Source organism: Nelumbo lutea, chromosome 8, assembly GCF_056320005.1.
Source record: "Nelumbo lutea isolate HS-2025 chromosome 8, American lotus-T2T, whole genome shotgun sequence".
Classification (NCBI taxonomy): Eukaryota; Viridiplantae; Streptophyta; class Magnoliopsida; order Proteales; family Nelumbonaceae; genus Nelumbo; species Nelumbo lutea.
Window position 1 is genome coordinate 3,778,687 of NC_142691.1, and position 21,010 is coordinate 3,799,696.

At 36.7% G+C, this 21,010-nt stretch overlaps 1 protein-coding gene and 1 pseudogene across 2 annotated transcripts; one reads left to right on the forward strand and one right to left on the reverse strand.

The window, feature by feature from the left end:
• Window positions 1–1,962: 1,962 nt before the first annotated feature.
• Window positions 1,963–5,834, reverse strand: LOC148842248 (DNA-directed RNA polymerases II, IV and V subunit 3 pseudogene; annotated as a pseudogene).
• On the forward strand, window positions 5,327–21,010 carry LOC148842249 (PHD finger protein ALFIN-LIKE 4-like). Of its 2 annotated transcripts, XM_088957143.1 has the most exons (5): window positions 5,327–5,929; window positions 6,081–6,113; window positions 9,912–10,140; window positions 19,442–19,577; window positions 20,463–21,010. In XM_088957143.1, the coding sequence occupies exons 1-5, from the start codon at window positions 5,833–5,835 to the stop codon at window positions 20,724–20,726; spliced, it is 759 nt and encodes a 252-aa protein (XP_088813269.1). In that variant the 5' UTR covers window positions 5,327–5,832; the 3' UTR covers window positions 20,727–21,010. The 2 variants fall into 2 exon arrangements, with proteins under 2 accessions (XP_088813269.1, XP_088813270.1); XM_088957144.1 differs by lacking the exon at window positions 6,081–6,113 and having other exon boundaries at window positions 5,373–5,929.

Genomic DNA, 21,010 nt, shown 5'->3' on the forward strand with positions numbered 1-21,010 from the left:
AACACAAGCATGGCAAACACCCTTGGCCGCATCATGCTTGCAGAGGTATCGACCATTGCAATCGACCTCATCAAAATCGAGGTCAACTCCTCTATTTTCAACGATGAGTTCATCATTCACCACCTTGGCCTCATCCCCGACGGACAGTGCGAGTATTGCTTTGTCAAGTTCCACCTCAAAGTCCATTGTCACTCCGACCATATCCTTGATGTTATCAGCTACAACCTCAAAACCTTCGACCCTTGCATCGTCCCTGTTGATGTCGCATCGTGGGCAAGAGTTGAGGTGAGAGTGATAGCAAGAAAGGGGATAGGAAAAGAGATTGGATGTAGAGTAGCCCAACAAGTGTTTTTGACATTGATCCCAATACTCATCAGGTTGTACTGGTTGACCCTACAGAGGCATACACTGGCCATGATGAGGTGATAATGAAAGAATAAGCAATGGGGAAGCCGGGACATTTGAGATATATGGTAAAGAAAAAAAGTTTCATTTTCACTGTTAAATCTAATGTTTTAAAGGTGGGTCACTGGTTCTATATGTATGTATGTACATATATATGTGTGTGTGCGTAAGTGTGTGTATAAATATATATTTTATCAACCAATAATGTGTAAATATATTTTAGATATGTTATATATATATTTATATTTAATTTGTGTTTTTTTTTATTTAGCTTTAATTTGAAAAATTGTAATTTGAGGCTAAAAAAAGTTTTTTTTTTGTGAAAATAGTGGTTCTTACAGCTCATTGGAACACATAAATCTCAAAAAGTTACCCAAAATAAAAATAAAAAAATCACCCCAATCAGACATCGAAGTGTAAAGTTATGGCCTCCGAAAATTTGCATACATTGAGTGTGCAACCTGTAACCCGATGACTAGGTCGGATAGGTCAACGGTCAGACGATTATTAACCAAGTCAACGATTTTTGTCCATCTGACGGTTCTTGATTGAACTATACCTGAAATCTTTGTTGGGTAAAGGTTCAAACGGTTTGACCATCCGAGTCAATTGTGGGTTGAAAACATTGGTTAAATCTATTGGTGCCATTAAAGCTTTACATGGTGATCAATGCAATCGAAGTGATTAAACATAAATTAAATGTAGTCAGGTTGTCCAAGGAAACTGAAGACACTAATGATCAGTTCGGTAGATTGGATGCACACATGCGTGGAGGATGATTGGTTTGATCACTTAAGGCAACATTAGATATAGAAGAAAAGTTGATGTCTTTGGTGAGGATTGGCACCGGAGCGTTTCACAAGTGGGCCCTAATTCACAAGTGATTCATTTTGCCTATAGGTAAAGGACAAAATCCATTTGGAACCATAACACCCATAACATTCCTTAACAATTGAAACTTTAAAATCATAGTTTTGGCCACCTCGAGCCTATTTGACATGTCCGGATGCTAATACATACTCCGCCTTATATACATTTATGGTGCCCATTTGACCACTATAACCCCACAACAACAGTCATTAATAAGTCGATACTATGAAATCACCTTTTTTTATTGGCCTAACCTTGTCTATAGGTTTTAGGTGCCCAAACAAACAACGCCATCCATTAAACACATTCATTCAAATAAGAAGGTTCCCATCTAATTGTTGAAACCCTCATAGCAGTATTTAATGGTCAAAATTGCAAAATCACAATTTTGACCAGCCCGACCCTATTTAGCAATTCGATGCTTACACAAACTACGACATCTATCATATGGGTTTCTATATTGTGTATATATATATATATATTAAATAAAATATGTTTTTAATATATAATATATAATATATATTATCAAGTCAAGCCTGGGCTTGGAACTGGCTAGGCCTGAACCCTTAGGCCTAAATCATGTCTAAGCCCGACTTAGAATTAACTAGGCCAGGCTGGTCCATTGGGTTACCTAACCCATGAATAGGCCTATTCTATATTTAATGTTTCCTTGAGCGATCAAACCAATCATCCTCCACGCATGTGTGCACCCAATTCACCAAACTGATCATTAGTGTCTTCAGTTTCCTCTAACAACTTGATTGCATCTAATTTTTGTTTAAGCACTTTCTATTGCATTGATCACCATCTGTAAGGCTTTAATGGCATCAATAGACCCAACAATGAAAATGAAACTATCTTCTTTAGCATATATCTCAATAAGTCCTGCCTTCCCCAGTGTGCTTTGCTTTCGTTATCACCTCATCATCGTAAGTGTATGCCTCAGGGTCAACTTTTACAACCTTATGAGTATTGGGATCAATGTCAAAAGCCTTGTTGGCCTACTCTCAATCCAATCTGTTTTTTGTTAAAGTGTTAGTGATCCCATCAAATCTTCACTAATATGCATATTTGGTTCATACACGGAAGTCACATTGGGTGCAGGCGACCACTTTGCATGGTCTTTTGTTATCCCCCTTCCCAACTATAACTCTCATCTCACTCTCGGCTCTTGTCCATGACGCAATTTCACCACAAGTATACCCTTCTGCTCAAAAGCATTGTAACCACCAGACTCTGCATATTGGGCGACATTGGTAAGGACGACGGAAGGGTTGGAGATTTTGAGGTTGCAGCTGATAATGTCGAGGGTATGGTCGGAGTGGTAGCGGACTTTGAGGTGGAGCTTGACAAAGAAATACTCACACTGTGGTGAGTGATGAACTCGTCGTTGAGAACAAAGGAGTTGACCTCAATTTCGATGAAGTCGATTGCAATGGTTAGGAACCCTACAAGCATGATGTGGCAAAGGGAGTTCATCATGCTAGCGTCCAACTTTAGTCATAACATTTAATAGGGCACTTTTGTCATAACATTTAACAAATGCTAGCTTGAGAGCAGGGAGGATTTAGCGGTATTAGTATTTTCATAAATAAACTGGGAGATGGCTAATGTATATCACGTTTGCCGAATACAAAGGGGGTTGCGATGGTATTTTGATTTTTCCATTGGGCTTCTGTGGCTGAGTTTTCTTGATAGAGGTGTGAGGGGTTTTCTTTTCTTGAGGGGGGGGGGGGGCTTCAAGGTCATTTTGCATTTTTATATTTCATTATTTTTTATTGTTTATTTATAACATTAAATATGAATACATTTGACTTGAAAGTTGAACTGTTGATCTTTGCCAAGTAGTAAAATAATTTAATTTTTAGTTAGTTTTAAAGTATGTATTTCATTTTTATTATCAATAAAAATAATTATTTTTATTACACTTATTTTTTAATTTAGTTAATAAAAGTATCTTAATGTGTCTAGTTTTTTCTATGTTTTTGTAATTTTATATATTTATTTATATTTTGAAAATTTGATTGCCTAAATATGACTTCATAGGTGATTCCAATGTTTGAATTGCCTATCCATCAATTGGATAAAGAATGTTTTTTGTTTTTTAGCCAATTTTAAAATATTTGGATTTATATTATTAAAAATATTGGCACAGATTTAAGTAGTACCATTTATTTGTGGAAAATAACTTAAATATAAGATTTAATAAGAGAAAATGAGAGTTAATACCTTTAATTAAGTCTTAATGAAAGGGGATTAAATAAGGTGAAAAATAATAATTGAAGTTACAGTTTTAACCCTTACAATTAGAGATGTAATAAATAGACAAATATGAACATTTAGTAGCCATCAAAAGTTGGCATTAAAGTTGTAATAAAATAACTTTCATACCCGTTATCAAATAAATAAATATAGGATAATTTTAGTCCAAAAAAGCTTTCACTCTACATCCCACTTTTATATATAGTATAGATATAGAACTTTTTTCTTTTGTCTATTTATTGGAAATATGTAGGATTTAAATACAGGGAATTGAATAAGGTGAAAAGTAGTATTTCAATTTACAATTTAAACCTTACAATTAAATAGGGACTAAATTAAAAATATGAGTATTTTAGTAAATGTTTTAAAAATTGAACCAGACCGAACAATTTAACCATTTTCGCCCATGAACTAGTCAAGTCATCAGTTTTGTTTTAGCCCTGAACCATTATTTTACAAAAAAAAAAAACCGTTGAAATGGTCAGAGAATTGCTGATCCATATTGTTTAATCATTAAAATGTTTTGATCCGGATAACGGTTAGTGGGTTGCTTTTAAACTAATTCCATTCTTATTTTATTTAAAAATAAAAATTAGAAAAATGATAAACAAAACTTTCATATCTCAAATCTTGTTTGATTATTGCCAATGACCAAAACTAGTTAGGGTTTTTAGTTATTCCATTTTGATATTGAGTTTTCTCATTTATGTAATTATTTAAGTTGTAACAAAAAAAACTAAACTCCAATGAAGAAAATGAAAAATTGATGCAAGAGATGGGAGATCAAACGTCGATCTTATATTAAATTTTGAAATACACCATTGAAGCAAACGATATGGGTTTTGAGAGAGATTGAGAGAGATGAGAGAAATACAAGAATAGGGCAAGCGCTGTTGTAGCGACAATTGAACCACTAACTTGAAAACGAATGGCAAAGCGGTTCTGTTTTTGGATCGGTTTTTAAAACATTGATTTTTACCAAAAGAAAGTTCCAAAATCTTATTTGTATTTTCAATAGTAGTGTAAATATAGAATTATAGATGTGTCCTATTTTTTTATATTTGTTTTATATTTCCGTGTAAAAATAATTTTGATATGTCACACTTACATTTTATTTAATGTAATAATTAATTAATATTATACTTGTGCCTTAGTCTTTTTTTGCAGCATTTATATATATTTTTTATTTTATTAATTTCTATTATTTATTTATGACATTAAATAATACGTTTGACCCTAAAGTTGAACTATTGATCTTTGCCAAACATTAAAATAATTTTATTTTTGATAAATTCTAAAGTATGTATTTAATTTTTATTATAATTATTTTTAATTTGATTAATGAAAATATCACAAAGTCTATTTTTATAATTTTTATATCTATTTATATTTTAAAAATTTTAATACCTAACTATAACTTCATAAATTTATTTTTCTTTCTCCTATTCTTTTCAATAATTGAACAAACAGGGCGTTGAAGCAATACAATGATACTAAGAAATTTTGTTTGCTAAGAGAGATACTAATAATTGAAGCAATCATAGCCATTTATGTCATCTTGCAATCTTATTTTATTTGTTGCTAAAACAATAGATGAGCATTTTGATAAATTTACCACTACCCTAATTTCAATTAAAGAGTGTTGATAACATGCAAGTTAGGCGTCACTACCTTAAAGTACAGGTACATCAATTTCCCTAAAAAATATAATCATAAAACACTCCGAGGAAGATGGAAGTCTGTAGCATTTATAGCAGTATTTAAATTTTGACCGTTAATAGTAACATTCAGCGTAGGATCTTATGACCCACGAGTTGAACTGAGGTTTTCTTATTGTTGAACACCCATCGGCTCACGTTAGCCTTTCCTCGATTTATCACAATCCGCCTCCCCGGACTTGTCACCGGTGTTTCAAATCCACTTTAATCCGTCCATTTCAGGGCGATTCAAATCCGCGAAGTCTTTTATGATTTTATCCCCCCCCTCTCTCTCTCTCTCAACTGTTAGGGGTCAAATATTTTTGCCCTTTTCCCTCCTTTCAAACAAACGCACATTCTTCTCTCTCTCTCTCTCTCTCTCTCTCTCTCTCTCTAAGCTCTTGCAGACTTTCGCTATCTCTCTTTCTCTTCCCTCTCCCGCTTATTGACTGTGTTGGTTTACTTCTTGTTCCTTTCAAATCTCGACAAATATCGTTGCAAACCACTAATTTCCGTGTCTATTACTACTTGGCCTTCGTCTTCGTCTTCTCGTTTACTTCCCTTAGAATACTTAAAAAGTTTTTGGAGCGTTGAAGCCATGGACGGAGGTGGAACGTACAATCCTCGCACAGTTGAAGAGGTCTTTAGGGATTTCAAGGGCCGAAGAGCTGGCATGATTAAAGCTCTCACCACGGGTATTTTTTTTCTCATTTTTCAGAAACATTATTGATTTCGTTTTTGGAATTGGTTTTTTAGTTTGAATTTAGGGGTTTGGAGTGTTCTTTTTGTGAATCCTCATGTTTTTTTTTTTTTTTTTTTTATTTTTTTTATCTTCTCTTACTGCAGATGTTGACGAATTTTTTCAGCAGTGCGATCCTGGTTAGGGTTTACGCCTCGTTTTTTCCTTGCATATTTTTTCACTATTATTTTTTCTTTTGTGATGTAATGTCCCCGTGTATGGTTTTCTTTGAACTATTGATTAGGATTCGATGTGGTAGTGTCGTTTTACTCTCAGAATCTCGATTAGGACCTTCTTCACAGATATCATAGTTTTTTTCGACCTTTTCTATTCATTGTTTTCTTCAGGGGAAGCAATTACTAGCATTTCTTGCTTGTGTCTAGGATTCTGTTTGCATGCTTTTGGTTGCAGATGCTACTTTCATTATTCTTTTTGTCTCTTCCGCTTTATGAAGTTCTTCCTACCTGACTTTCCTCTATATGCATTTTGTACACTTTTTATTGTTTGAACTAAATGTCTTATGTTGTGGAGCAGATGGTGATTTGTGATTGTTAATTTAGTTTAATTTTAAGGCAATACAACAGTTTTCTCCCCGATTGTTTATGATATATTGCGTCCAAATGGTTGTTTATAATTGTTTTTTCTATCTTACTTGGTGGCTGTTTAATGAGGAATTGCTGTTGATTTTATGGTTGCTGACTTTTGCATGTATATGCTTCCTGGAACATTGGCTGAATATATGAGATAGCCAGCCAAGTGTCTAGAGACTTCCCTAGGTGGGTCAAAGAATCTATATGAGATAGCCAGCCAAGTTTTTTCTTCCTGTGTTTTTTAGGTTTTGGATGAGAAATTCATGGGAGCCACATTTCAATTCCTAAATTGTTTTAATATGTTACTTCCTTTTTTTGTTTGTGTCAACATATATTGTTCTCATCTTACTTTTATGGCTGTTATGACATTGATCTGTAATATAGCCTTGTTGACATAAAAAAGGCCATTACTCAAAGCTGGTTGACTGGATATGAACGTAATTTTACTATGAAGTAAGCCACTCTCAGACTCAAGCATAGTTCCAACTGTTTGTGGTCTAAGGAAATGAAATAATAAAGGGCAAACCTCCAACTCTTTCTCTGTCAGAGTTTTATTTTGCTCTTGTAATTTTCCATTTGAAATGAGAATTTTTAAGAGAAAACAAATCAAAGATGGATATTATTGGCTTATGAAAAAGAAAAGAAGATTAAATGTGTTCTTTAAACTTCTATATATCCTTTAGCAAGCACCAAATATTAACAAACATTAACTATTTTTCACCCTGGTGATATGGTGACTATTGACCTGTACCCCCCATTTCTGTTAACTGTGGTTTTAACATGATTGGCATCTTTACTTCTGCCTTTCTGGTGACCTAACAATTGTTAATGACCTCAGAATAGCTGGTGTCTTTCAAAGACATGGCAAGGAATGCCATGGATAAGGTATGGTGGATGTTGAATTCACATTAAAAATTTGTGGTACTTGGACTTGGGATCAATTTTGAAGTAACTGTGCAAAAACACAATGCTAACCAACATCCTAAGGCCACCATATGTTCTAATGAAGACATGTATTGGAGCATGCAATGTAGGTTAAATACTGTTTACTTGCAAGAAAGGAAGGATCAATTGAGTTATTGAGGTGAAGGAGAAGGTGTTAAGGGAAAGAGAAGGGGGAGGGACCGAGGGAAGCAGAGCTTCCTTGAGAGGGAGGAGGGGGTGGTCTGGTAGGGCTTAAGTTTGAGGTTATTGGGAGTTGGGCTGCACTTCTCTGCTATATTTTTTGATGCTTTCTAAACTTATCATTGTGAATTTATTGCTAGTAGGCTTTTGGTATGGATATGGGCGCTCTGCCTTTGGCATTCATATAAAAAGTCCTTTTTCCCATTCAAAACAGGATCTTGTTACATTTGAATTTCAACTTATTGTCATTTACCAATTTTGATCTTAACATGTGTCAACTTGTACATTTTTATTGGATCTGGTTTGGCTCTTTTTGAACTCGGTCAAGTACATGTTCCATTGGGATTTTGCCATTTCTAGTTGGATTTGAATTGGTATTTATTATCTTGAAGAAGAGATAGACCAAGTTGAACTGTATTCATTTAAAGTAGATAATGTTCAATTCATCACTTTAATTTATTTGGATGTGGGATTGTATATAAATCCTTATCAAAATGGGTCCTTGTTGAGTCAAGAACCAAACACCAGCAGATTATGTAAACTAGGTCTGGATTGAGTTGGTTGTTAAAGCATATAGGCAGTTTTAGGTGATCCTAGAATTTAGTTTTTTTTTTTTCTCTTTGTAAAATCCTATCACCTAACCAAGGTGGGTACCAACATGATCATTTTAAGTTTTCTAATTTTATATGCCGATCAGCATGCATGCAAAATGACAAAATAGCAATTCTCTTTATTCATATTAATTATTCTCTAAAAACATGGCAAATCATCACATCTAAAAGAAAATGTCATTTTAAGTTTTTTAAATTTCCATATTTCAAACACAACATTATAGTATAATAAGTATTTAATAGAGAAATTGCATATTAAAATTTATTAGAAACTAAAGAGGACTACAATTTTATACCAATAAAAAATATAAGTGTAATTGTAAGAAAAAAAATAAACCATCCTTTTATTTTCTTTCTTTTTTCTTCTCAAAAGCTATACCAAAGCAACAGATAAGTAATACTTGTTTATATATAATAGGATTTATCAATGCACATACTAATAAGATGTAGCCTTTGTAGTAATACTACAATAAGGCACTTGTTTTGTTATTTTTGTTGCCTATGTGAGCACCTAGTCACCTAGAAGGGCACATTTAATATAAGCCGTGACTTTGGGGGAGCTTGCACCTAGGTGACATGTTGACAACTATGTTTGCAAATTGCAATCAGACACAACCTTGCCATTGCTATTTTTTTTTTTGTTGGCACAAATTGATTTGATCATTGTTTCTAAAGATATATTTTGAGTGAAAGAGCTTTTGTTGAATTCATTTTTTACTTTGTTATTAGTAGCAAGGTTTTAAATTTCACAATGTATCAACTAATACGTTGTGTTTTGCAAAATCTGTATGTTTCATTTATTTTCGTTGGTATGAGCCTATATAGAACCGCTTTGAGTCTGTATTGGCCTATACAATTTGAATTTAATATATTCTCCTTTCTTTCTTAATTTTGGCAACTTTTAAATATCAAAATTAATTTCTCTCTTTCAATCTCAATTTTAGTAACTTCTCAAATTCAAATTTAATTTATGTAACTCTTAATTAAGTATCACATTTAATAACATGCCTTATAGGCAAATTAAATACTACATTTAAGGCAATGTTCAAATTCGAATTTGAATTTGACATGCCTTTAAAACATTGAGTATTATTAATTCCTTGGAAAGTGTAGTTTCAGCTCAGGTCCTAATGCCAAAATATACCTTCTCTTATCTACCTTTTAATATTATGATGCTTTGTAACATGGCTTGGGGAGAAGGCTCCAAGTGAATCCTTTTCTCCCTTTGGATAGTTTATGCCCATTTCTTCAGGATAACTCTCCTCAGAGCCTATGATGGGAAGGGTCATGCTTTCTCTGGGGTCCCCTCCCCAATCCAGAGGTGATTGCTGCACCTGCTTTTTAATAAAATAATCAGAGAAATTTGCACGTTGGTGAGGTGTGGGGGTTCAACCTTACCTCTAAGGCAAAAACCTAGAGGGGAACACCCTTAAAACCACAGGTTGCAAAAGAAATACAACTAAAATGGGCTATTATTGACATTGTTTTAAGGTCTTGATCAGTGATTGTGGAAAGAATTTTGTGTTCAGATATTGTATGTTCCTGAGTTGTAGTATCCCTACATGTTGCTCCTTTTCTTATAACTCCATTTACTAATTTATGGACTATACAGAGAAGGAGAATCTTTGCCTGTATGGTTTTCCTAGTGAGCAATGGGAAGTGAATTTACCTGCTGAAGAGGTGCCTCCGGAGCTCCCTGAGCCTGCCTTGGGTATTAACTTTGCGAGAGATGGGATGCAAGAGAAGGACTGGTTGTCTTTGGTTGCAGTTCATAGTGATGCTTGGTTGCTTGCCGTGGCATTTTATTTTGGTGCCAGATTTGGATTTGATAAAAATGATAGGTAATTCTCTCTATTATGAAGTTATGGATATCTTCCTTATGTCTTGCCTTTCACTTGGAAGCTATCCTATGTAAGAAATGGTGATTTGGGAGATGGCTATTTTGTTTGTTGATTTGAATTCTGTTTGGGACATAAAAATCTAGATTTGAAGCAAATTGTTTATGAAAATGCAAGAAGCTTTTTCCTTGACAACAACTTTGAAAAATGTGTACCAAACAAACTTCTCAAATTCTCTTGCTTCCAAAACTAAGAGCATTGTTTTTAAAAGCTTATTTCATTACATCATTACTGAATTTGTTTTTTCACAGCTTAGATGTTTCTCCTGAGCAAATTGCTATCATCTTTTTTCCCCTTGTTGTACTAGGGCCTGCTCACTACTTATTTCCCCCTGACAAATAGTAGGGGTAAACCCTTATCTAGAGTTGCATAATATATGCATAAAAATAATTTAAATCAAGTTGGACATCGTCTATCTAAATGCCAGAATCCTCTAATACAATAGACTTGTAACTTAAGAGGTTATCTTGGTAATGTGTTTTCTAAATGGGGTGGTAGATCCATGTTTTCTATCTTATGGGACATAAGAACAAAACACTTATAAGGTAAAATAGTATGTATGTATTCTATGCAATGATATTTGTAAAATACTTCTATTTTTATTAACTTTGTAAAATATTTCTATTTTTTAGGAGAAGAGAATTGTGCTAGTGCTCTCATCAAGCAATCGAAATCGAGTTAGGCTTACCTCTGACTAAAAATGCTTGGGTGGGGGAGAAGAAACCCTTCTCGATTTGAGAACCACTGAAGCTTCACTGTACTTGAAAATTTTATATTGCCATGAAAGTTCCTTTTAGTTGATGGCTTTAGTCGGTGACAAAAGATCTCGCTGGTGGTAGCCTATTGAAAGGAATGGCTTTCGCCACCGTCAAAAGATGGGACCAGGGTATTTCGATCAGAAGCAGGAAAGTTTTCCCTCAAGAGAGATGTGGGGACAGGCTGGAAAGAATGGTTACCCTTGGGTTTGGCCGTCGAAAGGTAAGGTGAGCGTTAAAGCTAACCATCTACACCTTTCCTTGGAAGTAGATGCCGGAGGAGTGGAAAAGTGGGAGGATTTTCTTCAGGCATGCCTGGCCGGATGTTTTGACCGAAAAGACTTGAGGGTGGAGAAGGTAGGTCGGTGGGCGTCTCAAGCTTGGGGTTGTTCGAAAGGCATTGGGATGCGTAGGCTTGATGACGAGTATTGGCTTTTCCTCCTCCCTTCTCTGGAAGACACTAGAAGAGTGGTGAACTTTGGTTCCAGATGTTTCAAAGGTTCTCTGTTGCACCTTGAACATAGGTCAAACTCGTCTGGAACTTGGCAATCCTCCAAGGAGATACCTGGTTTTGTGTGGGTAAGGACCTATGGTTTGTTGTTACACCTTTGGAGCACGAACCTTGCCAGAGGCATATGGGACCTCTATAGAGGCTTTTTGGAATCCGATAACTTTGAAACTGGTAAATGAAGTGTAAAGTTTTTTTGAGTTAAAGCACACAGGTCAGGGGTAGCTCCCCTAACGGTTAATGTAGTAGTGGGTAATTCAATGTATGTGGTTACAATCTGGCCAGAGATAAAGCCGGATAAGATGCCAGTGCTGACGGATTTTGCTGGAGCGTTACAAGTCGAGCATAATCTAATTTAGAAAGCTCTGATAGGCTTTTGCATTACTGAAGACATTAAAGGGCAGTTGGAAAACTCTAATGGCTTAGAGTAGCAGGCGGAGGAGTGTTCGGACACTTTGGAAGTTTCTAGGGCTCATGAGAGTGCCAGAGCTAGAGAAGAAGCAATGATTTAAAAGGCGAGCCTCAGGCGCACAGGCGAGACATTTTAAAGTAGGCACCTTGTCCAGGTCCTACGCTTGGTGCGCCTAGGCGTGCGCCTTTTGAAAATTTGATGCTCGTGTGCCTAGGCGTGCGCCTTTTGAAAATTTGATGCTTTTTTGAGCCTATTTGGTAATGTTGTTCATTCATTCATCCTAATAAAATATCCTCTTAAAAAGCAATTAAAACTATAAAATCATTATTTTTTGTGTGAGAACTAAGAATTTAAGACCTAACATGGACTTGTTTGGGCTTGTCTCGATGGGCGTGGCACAAAGGCGGCTTGTAGAATCAGGAATGTAATATGTTTTACATCACATTAGCTACTTGAAGTAATGCAATTGAGAAAAAAAGAGATTGAATTTTATATGCTTGAAAATGTTTTATATATTTGATTTTATTTTTAAATTCTCATTTGAATATGGTTTACATGTTATATTTATGTATTTTAATTTTAGATAATAGGTTTTTTAAAACATTTATTTTAAAATTTAAGTTAATATTTTTTATTAACATTATGTTTGATAATTTATTGTTTTTTTTTTTTGAATTTTTGGCATTTTTGATTTTTTAGTTTTTTTTGTGCCTTGTTTAAAAAGGCACACACCTTGCCTTGCGCATTAGGTGCAAATTGACCCATGCACCTTGCTCTTTTAAAACATTCAGAAGAAGATGGTTGGCAGACGGTCAGGGGAAGGAGGAAGAAACATCAGAACCGTAGGATGGACTTTGCATCGAATTATCAAGAAGAAAAGGTAGGTCGGACCAACTCGAGAAAGGGGTTTAAATCTTTTCAAATTTTTAAAAATTTGGAACTGGCGGATGAAGAATCCTTTTTAGATCGCTTAGCAGGCACGGTTTTGAATCGGTTCAAGCCGAAAGGGTGGGATTTGGAATTGGCTATTTTGGGCGAACCAAGTCAGGCTAATCATCCTAGTGGGCCTGGCCCAGTTCGGTTTAAAAGCCCTCCTAGAATGGTGTTTAAGGGAAAGCCTTCTGCGCAAGGGTCAAGAAAGGGGAAAGAGGTGGTGGTGTCTGCTTCTTCTTCTTTAGAAGAGTCAGACATAGAAGAACCTTTCTTGCAGGATGACGGTAGTTCTATCTCAACCTTCATAGAAAGCTGGTCCATAAGTAAAACCTCAAGGTAGGAGACACAAATGGAATCGAGCTCTTCGACTCCTCAACCAGCCCCTTCGTCTCTTGTGGCTTAGGACTGTAGGGGCCTAGAAGGGACAAAGGCCTTTAGGGGGGGGGAGTGGACAAGGAGGTGATCCTTTCAGCCTAGATACAGAAAGGGAGAGATCTATGGAGTATGGACGGTGTTTTGTTGCAAAGGAATACAGAAGACTCGGTTATGGTAGGGGCTTTGACTGCGTTAGAAGGTTCACCACCTGTCTTCTAGGAACCACTAGCAATGATTTTACCAGGAAACAAAGAAGCTGTTGGTCCCCTTGCAGTGTCTCGGCATCAGATAGTTAACCTAAGGTACACAAAGGAGGAAGAGGTATTGGCGTGGGTGCTGTCTAAGCTGTTGTTGTTTGGGGATTTTTTGGCTATCTCTATAAGAGGCTTGGAGGATGAAACAAAAGCTTTGTTGGTTGCAATTGAGAATAGACACTTGATGGAGAAGGGAAGGAAGAACCGGAGGCAATCTAAAGAGCTGTTGCATCTGGCTTGGGGCCTTAATGATGGTGGAGGGGTGGGGAGCCGAAATAGCAGATCCGTAAGAAGATAATTTATGGAGAACTTGAAATTGATTTTGTGGAATGTGAGAGGACTTGGCTCTGGTAGTAGACCGGTGATTGGGAATTTTTTGAAGGAAAAGAAATCTGATATCCTTTTGTTGCAGGAAACGAACTCCAAAATTTCAGCTCCAGAATAGGGAGAAGTGTATGGGGTTTTGGCCCATGTGATTGGCTGTCACTACTGTCAGTTAACACTGCTGGCAGTGTAGCTGTAATTTGGAACACAAGCAGCTTTAAGCAGCTAGATAAAGAGATTGACAGATTTTCTGTTTCAGTTAGACTGCACTGGATCCCAATCTGATGTTTCTTTGGTTGTGAGTTGCGACAGGAGTTTATGGCCCCGTTGAGTCCAGCCTAAAAGAAGCTTTCTGGGTGGAGCTAGAGGGTGTGAGAAGGAAGTGGAGTGGACCCTGGACAATCGGTGGTGATTTCAATGCCATTCTAAGGGTGGAAGACAGAAAGGACTGCACTAGATCAGATAGAGGTATGTGGTTATTTTCAGATTTCATGCAGAAATGGGAGTTGATTGATCTGCCTCTGGCTGGAGCGTCCTATACTTGGACTAACAACCAAGATCAGCCTTCTCTGGTCAGATTGGATAGGTTTGTAATTTCCAATGAATGGGAGGAGCACTTTCCCAATTCGATTCAAGAAGCACTTCCGAGACCAGTTTCAGACCATGTGCCCTTGCAGCTGAACATAAATGGAATTAGAAGACAGGGTCAACCTTTTAGACTGGAGCTCTGTTGACTGGGAGATGCAGAGTTTGATTCCATTGTCAAGAAGTGGTGGGCTGACGCTTCTTTTGAAGGCACTGCAAGTCATGTCTTAAGCAAGAAGCTCCAATGGCTTAAAAGCAAAATAAAGGAGTGGCAAAAGGATAGGCTGAAAGCTGATGAAATAAAAAAAGCTGAGTGTCTGAAGATCATTAAGGAACTGGACCTTCTGGAAGAAGCAGGTTCCTTGGGGGAAGACCAAAGGATGAACAGTTTGCTTGTTAAAAAGAATTTTGATGTGTTGGCTTTTCAGGAGGAGGTCAAGTGGAGGCAAAGACCAAGAATCAAGTGGTTAAGGGCTGGTGACAGTAATACTGCCTTCTTCCACAGGATGGCCAATGCAAGACAGAGAGTTAACTCAATTTCAAGGCGGTTGTGAGGTGGAAGAGAAGGGAGAAATTGAGATGGCCAATGCAAGACAGAGAGTTAACTCAATTTCAAGGCGGTTGTGAGGTGGAAGAGAAGGGAGAAATTGAGATGGCTACTGTGAGTTTCTACGAGAACTTATACAGAGAACAGTGCAGATTTAGGCCAAAGCCAGAGGGGCTGAGTTTCAAAAGCCTTTCTGGGCGAGAGGCAGAAGAGATGGAAAATCCTTTCTCAGAGGTTGAAATCAAGAAATCTGTGGATGAGCTGGAAGGGGAGAAGGCTCCTGGACCCGATGGCTTTACCATCTGTTTCTTTAAAAAATATTGGGAGCTAGTCAAACAAGACTTTCTAGAAGTCTTTGAGGAATTCCATGCTTTGACGGCTTTTGAGAAGAGTCTGAATTCAATCTTCATCTCCTTAGCCCCTAAGAAGAATGGAGCCGAAGAGCTGAAAGATTTCAGACCCATCAGCTTGTTAGGGAGTGTCTATAAGATCTTGGCTAAAGTGCTAGCTACAAGATTAAGGAAGGTCATGAGATCTCTGGTTTCCAGTTATCAAGGTGCTTTTGTAAGCAACAGACATATACGGGACAGTGTCTTAGTTGCCAATGAACTCATTGACTTGAAAGTTAGGAGTGGGGAGGCAGGTCTGGTTTGTAAAGTGGACCTAGAGAAGGCTTACGATCATGTAAACTGGGCTTATCTAGATTACATGTTGGACAGAATGCAGTTTGGGCAGAAATGGAGAAACTGGATGAAAGTTTGTATCACAACCTTTAGTTTCTCAGTTTTGATCAACGGGGCAGCTAAAGGCAAATTCAAGTTCGAGGGGTTTAAGACAAGGTGACCCTCTGTCACCTTTGATGTTCTTGATAGTAATGGAGGGCTTAAGCAAAATGACTGAAAGAGTGGCAGAGTCAGGCCTGCTGGGAGGTTTTGAGATCAGTCCTGGAGGTACAAGAGTCTCATTGCTGCAGTATGCTGATGACACTATTTTTTTGTGAGGCTTCTCCGGAGCAGGTCCTTAATCTCTGCTTCCTTTTGAGCTGGTGTCAGGTCTCAAAGTTAACTTCTCTAAAAGTGAAATGCAGCCAGTTGGAGCCATCTTGAATCTTCAAGAGTTGGATGAAGTGTTGGGGTGTAAAACAGGTACATTCACCTCCTCTTACCTTGGTCTTCCCTTAGGGGTAAAGAGTAACTCAAGCAGCATTTGGAATCCCGTTTTTGAAAGAGTTGATAGAAAACTTGCCTCGTGGAAAGCTAGATATCTCTCCAAAGGGGGTAAACTGGTTTTGGTTAAGAGTGTTCTGGCCAGCTTGCCGGCCTACTATATGTCTCTTCTTGATGCCCACGGAGGTGGCTGTGAAGATTGAGAAAAAGATGAAGGACTTTCTGTGGCAAGGGTGGAAAGACTCTTTTAAGTACCACTTGGTAAAGTGGGAAGAAATATGCAAGCTCATTTCCCATGGTGGGCTTGGGATCAGGAAGGTGAAACCCTTCAACCTTGCTCTCTTGGGAAGCTGGTTTTGGAGATTCTCCACTGAGAGTCAGGAGCTGTGGAGGATGTTAATAGTTGAAAAATATGGTTTTAGTGAAAATGGTTGGGATGCCGGATGGTCACAGCAATCTTTTGGGTGTAGTGTATGGAAAGGTGTTTATAAAGCCTATATTCTTTTTATCAGAGATATTTCTTATAAGGTAGGAAATGGTAGGCGACTGAAAGTTCTGGTTGGATCCTTGGTGTGGTAACTTCTCTCTAAAAGAAAGGTTCCCTGTTTTGTATGGTGCAGCTGAAGACAATTTGGTGTCGGTTGCAGATTATTTTGCACAGGTGGAAGGGGTTGTACTTTGGTCCCCTGCTTTCAGAAGGAATTTCAACGACTGGGAGTTGGATCAGGTGGCTGAACTGCTCTCTGTGATTCAAGAGCAACAGCCAGATCTGCAATCTAAGGATACTAGATGCTGGTTGTGGTCCAAACCTGGTTGTTTTACTGTCAAATCTTTCTATCTGGGCTTTATGGGGAGTAACAGCCAGCCCTTCCCATCTAGAGCCATATGGGAGACCGCAGCTCCTTTGAAAGTCAAATTTTTTCTGTGGATAGCTGCGAAAGGAAAATGTGTCACCAGAGGAATGTTTAGTAGGAAGGTTTTAAACTTATCAGATTTAAACAGTCCCTTGTGCAATTTGGCTCCAGAAACAGCAAATCACCTTTTTTTACACTGGTTTCACAGCAGAGGTGTGACAACACTTCCTTAGAGCTATAATTCTGAGTTGGTGCTGGCCAGAATCAGTCTTTGGTGTGCTACAAGGGTGGAGAGTTCTTGGTATGTCCAAGGAAGGAAAGCTAGTATAGTCTGCCGTTCCAGCTGCTGTTTTATGGGCAATCTAGATAGAAAGGACCAATAGGATTTTTTAACAAAACAACAGGGCTGAGGCTGGGGTGATTAACTTTGTAGTGGAAGAGTTGAGAAGCTGGTTGTCTAGCTCTGATTTGTTTAAAGATGTTTTTTGTTCTGGGGCATTTTTGAGGGTGAACTTTTTTGGTTGTTTGTGTAGCCTCTTGTACAGTCTTTTTACAGCTCATACTGAATACAACACTTTACCTTTCAAAAAAAAAAAGATTGCTTACCATTTATTAAAATACAAGTTTGCATAGTTTCATTTTCATGTAACATTATTTGTTAAAATACAAGTTTGCATAGTTTCATTTGCATGTAATATTATTTGTTAAAATACAAGTTTTCATAGTTTCATTTGCATGTAACATTATATTACAATGGTGGATTGCCATGCTAAAGTTCTCTGGGATCTGTTACTGTAGATTTACGAAAAGCAGCTAAGGTGAATTGACATCTACTCACTTTTTCTACGGTTTAGAGATCCATCTTGCTGGTTAAAAAAGTAATCCTGTCTCTCTTTTTTAGGCTATCAATTTTAATTTTTCTTAAATTGTTGAGGTTTCCTGTAAGTGCATATAGACATCTGGATACCTTTGGCTCTGGAAAGTCTAATGATGGTAGGCAAAAAAATCTCTATGATGGTGAAAGGTCAACATGCCATCAACAAATCATGATTTTTGTTGAACTTCTCTGAATGCCGTTATGGTTTTAGCTGGTCTAAATTTAGAAAGCTTCACCACAAAGAAATTGTTTAAGTTTTTTCAATAAATTATTTATCATCTTGTGCTACATTATTTGATATTTTAAATAATATACATGTTAGATTCCTGAATAAAGATATAATGGTTGTTAGACTACTGTTGATGAAGGTTGAAAAAAAAAAACTATTGTTTGTTTTATGTGCCAGTTTTTCTATTTATTATCAACGAATAGAAAATCAAAACAGGTATAATGTAAAGTATTTATACTCTGGATATTCTGCTCCCCCCCAATGTGAGTGAAAAAAGGCAGATGCATTTTGCATTGCAGCATCTCATGAGTCCAACAGTAACCTCATATCTTTAGCTATTTATAGGGGAGAGCACTATTCGGTTAAAACCAAAAAAAGAAAAACTGAACCGAAAATTTCGATTTTTGGTTAAATCAGTTTGGTTTTTAGAATTATAAATTTGGTTAACCGAATTCTATTATTATATATAATATATTTATACATTAGTATATGATAAAATGAAATTTGATTTCATAATATATATTTTATAATATATAATATATATTACATTCTATAATATATATAATAGACTATATATTATTAAAATTTGGTTTTAACCGAAAACTGAACCAAAAATTTTGGTTTCGGTTATTTCAGTTTTTGTATAATTTGGTTTTGGTTTTATTTTTTTAGTTTGGTTTTTAAAATATCAATTTATTTGGTTTGGTTTTTAACCGAATAAACAGAATGTTTACCCCTACCTGTTTATACTTGTGAGTTGTGACATCATCTAAGTTGTCTTCTATTAAATTCTTATGAGTTTAATAATGTTGCACACTAGTGAACCACTTACATCTTCATGTGAAGCTGTACTTCCCTATTGCTCTTGAACTTGCTTGCACATTTATCCTGCATGCAATGGCATTATTGTTATTTGATCCTGAAGATTTGAGTTGTGTAAAGAATTTAAACTTCCTGTGGGCGTTTTATTGCTTTTGGAATACAGTTTAGTGCACTGGTTGGAACCAGGGCAGATCATGTTCCTTCAAAGTAACTGGCACAACATGAATCTATGATATAGAACTTGCGGACCTTGCAGTTGCAAATTCCATTTGTTAGATTTGCAGATGAATATTGCTGGAAGCCTGGAAGTAAACTGAATTTTTCCATATTTAACTAAAGAAAACAAAGCCACCTGGAGGTTTTTCAAGTCTATTTGTTTGGGCAGATTTAATCTGTTGGTCGTTTGCAATCACTTTGTATTATTGTCTAAACAAAATTGTTTATCTTCTATTATTGGTTGGACTTTGAAAGCTGAATGTTGTATATCATATCATGCTTTATTAGCTTTTTAAGTGAACTAGCTGCAGTAAGTCTCTTTTGTGATTGTGATCTCATGCAATCACCCCCAACCCACATAACAATGTGCGGGGATTTGCCATGCAGAAAACGTCTCTTTAGCATGATAAATGATCTCCCAACAATATTCGAGGTTGTGACTGGAACTGCAAAGAAACAAGTAAAGGAGAAGTCATCTGTTTCAAATCATAGCAGCAACAAATCCAAGCCAAACTCTAAACCGGTAAAGTGTCCTTGTATCTAAGCTCTATCCATTCCTATAGTAAATCACTGGTTGCAACGCCATATAGTTTGGATAAGGTTTAGATGATGATGATGGTGTTTCTTTTTCTGAGAAATTTTCAACAAAGTTATAAACATGTATGCTAACTCGTGTACTGTCTCTGTGTGTGTGTGTGTGTGTGTGTGTGTTTATACTACATAATCTACCAATTCTATACTAAAAAGGTTTCTCTGTTATGTTGGCTTGTCTTTTCCAAAGTAACCAGTTTGGACAACTTTTATAGGTCTGCACTAAAAAACATTTTTTATTGTTTTCATTGTTTGACTCATTTACTCATACTGTGCATTTGGTTGATTGGATCTTTATGTTTTATATATTGTCTGAAGCCACTATTTTTTTTGATGAGTAATATTGTTTTTTTTTTGTTTTATTTATTTTTTCTTGTTTTGAAATCTCTTCGGATAAAATGTTTAGTTGTAGTTGTCATTGAATTGTAGACTGGATTTATTTTGGGAGTTTCAGCCAGAGAAATGCAGATGCAGCAACACTGCTTGTCCAATGTGCTAAAGAAGGCACAATCGGGCAACATCAAATGCATCAGAAGACAAGGGTGATCTCTGCACCATCTGTCTTCTAGTGTGTTGAATGTGCAGCAGTGCTATCTGGCAGTATTGCAGTTTCAATAATGATTTTATTTTTTGATGGGCACTTCTAAAAAAGATTGAAGTGAGGTCACTTTAGTTGTTTGTACACATTATTAAAATGCTGCAAAAAAGCTAAAATGATAGGGTCTTCTGTGTTTAGAAACCCCATTAATAGACTATTGACATTGACTTCAATTGTGTTGTCTTTATTACTATTTCCTTTTCTTTTGGCAACAAGCAGCGAGGGTCTGAATCTCAGGGCAAGTATTCCAAGGGGCAGCCAAAGGAAGAGGAGGAGGGTTTGGACGAGGAAGATGAAGAGGAGCATGGGGAGACCCTGTGTGGGGCATGTGGAGAGAACTATGCCTCAGATGAGTTCTGGATCTGCTGTGACATTTGTGAAAAGTGGTTTCATGGCAAGTGTGTGAAGATCACTCCAGCAAGGGCTGAGCATATCAAGCAGTACAAATGCCCATCTTGCAGCAACAAGAGAGCGCGTCCTTGATGGCATAAGATGGGTTCTCAAACTCTGTATGCTCTCATGGTGAACTTAGCTAACTGAGTAGTCAATCAGGTTTTACCTTAGTCTATAATGCCATGCTGGGCATGTCATGTGTAGTGGTACTTTAATTTTTGATGTTACTGTGGAATGATAATACTACTTATCTGTAAGTCTTCTGAAAAATGCCCTTGTTTAATTCTATGTAGGATATATATTTTTTCCTTGTTAGACTGAAAGCCTTGCATTTTCTTCAATTGCATTATAATTTATATGGTTTGGACCATCTA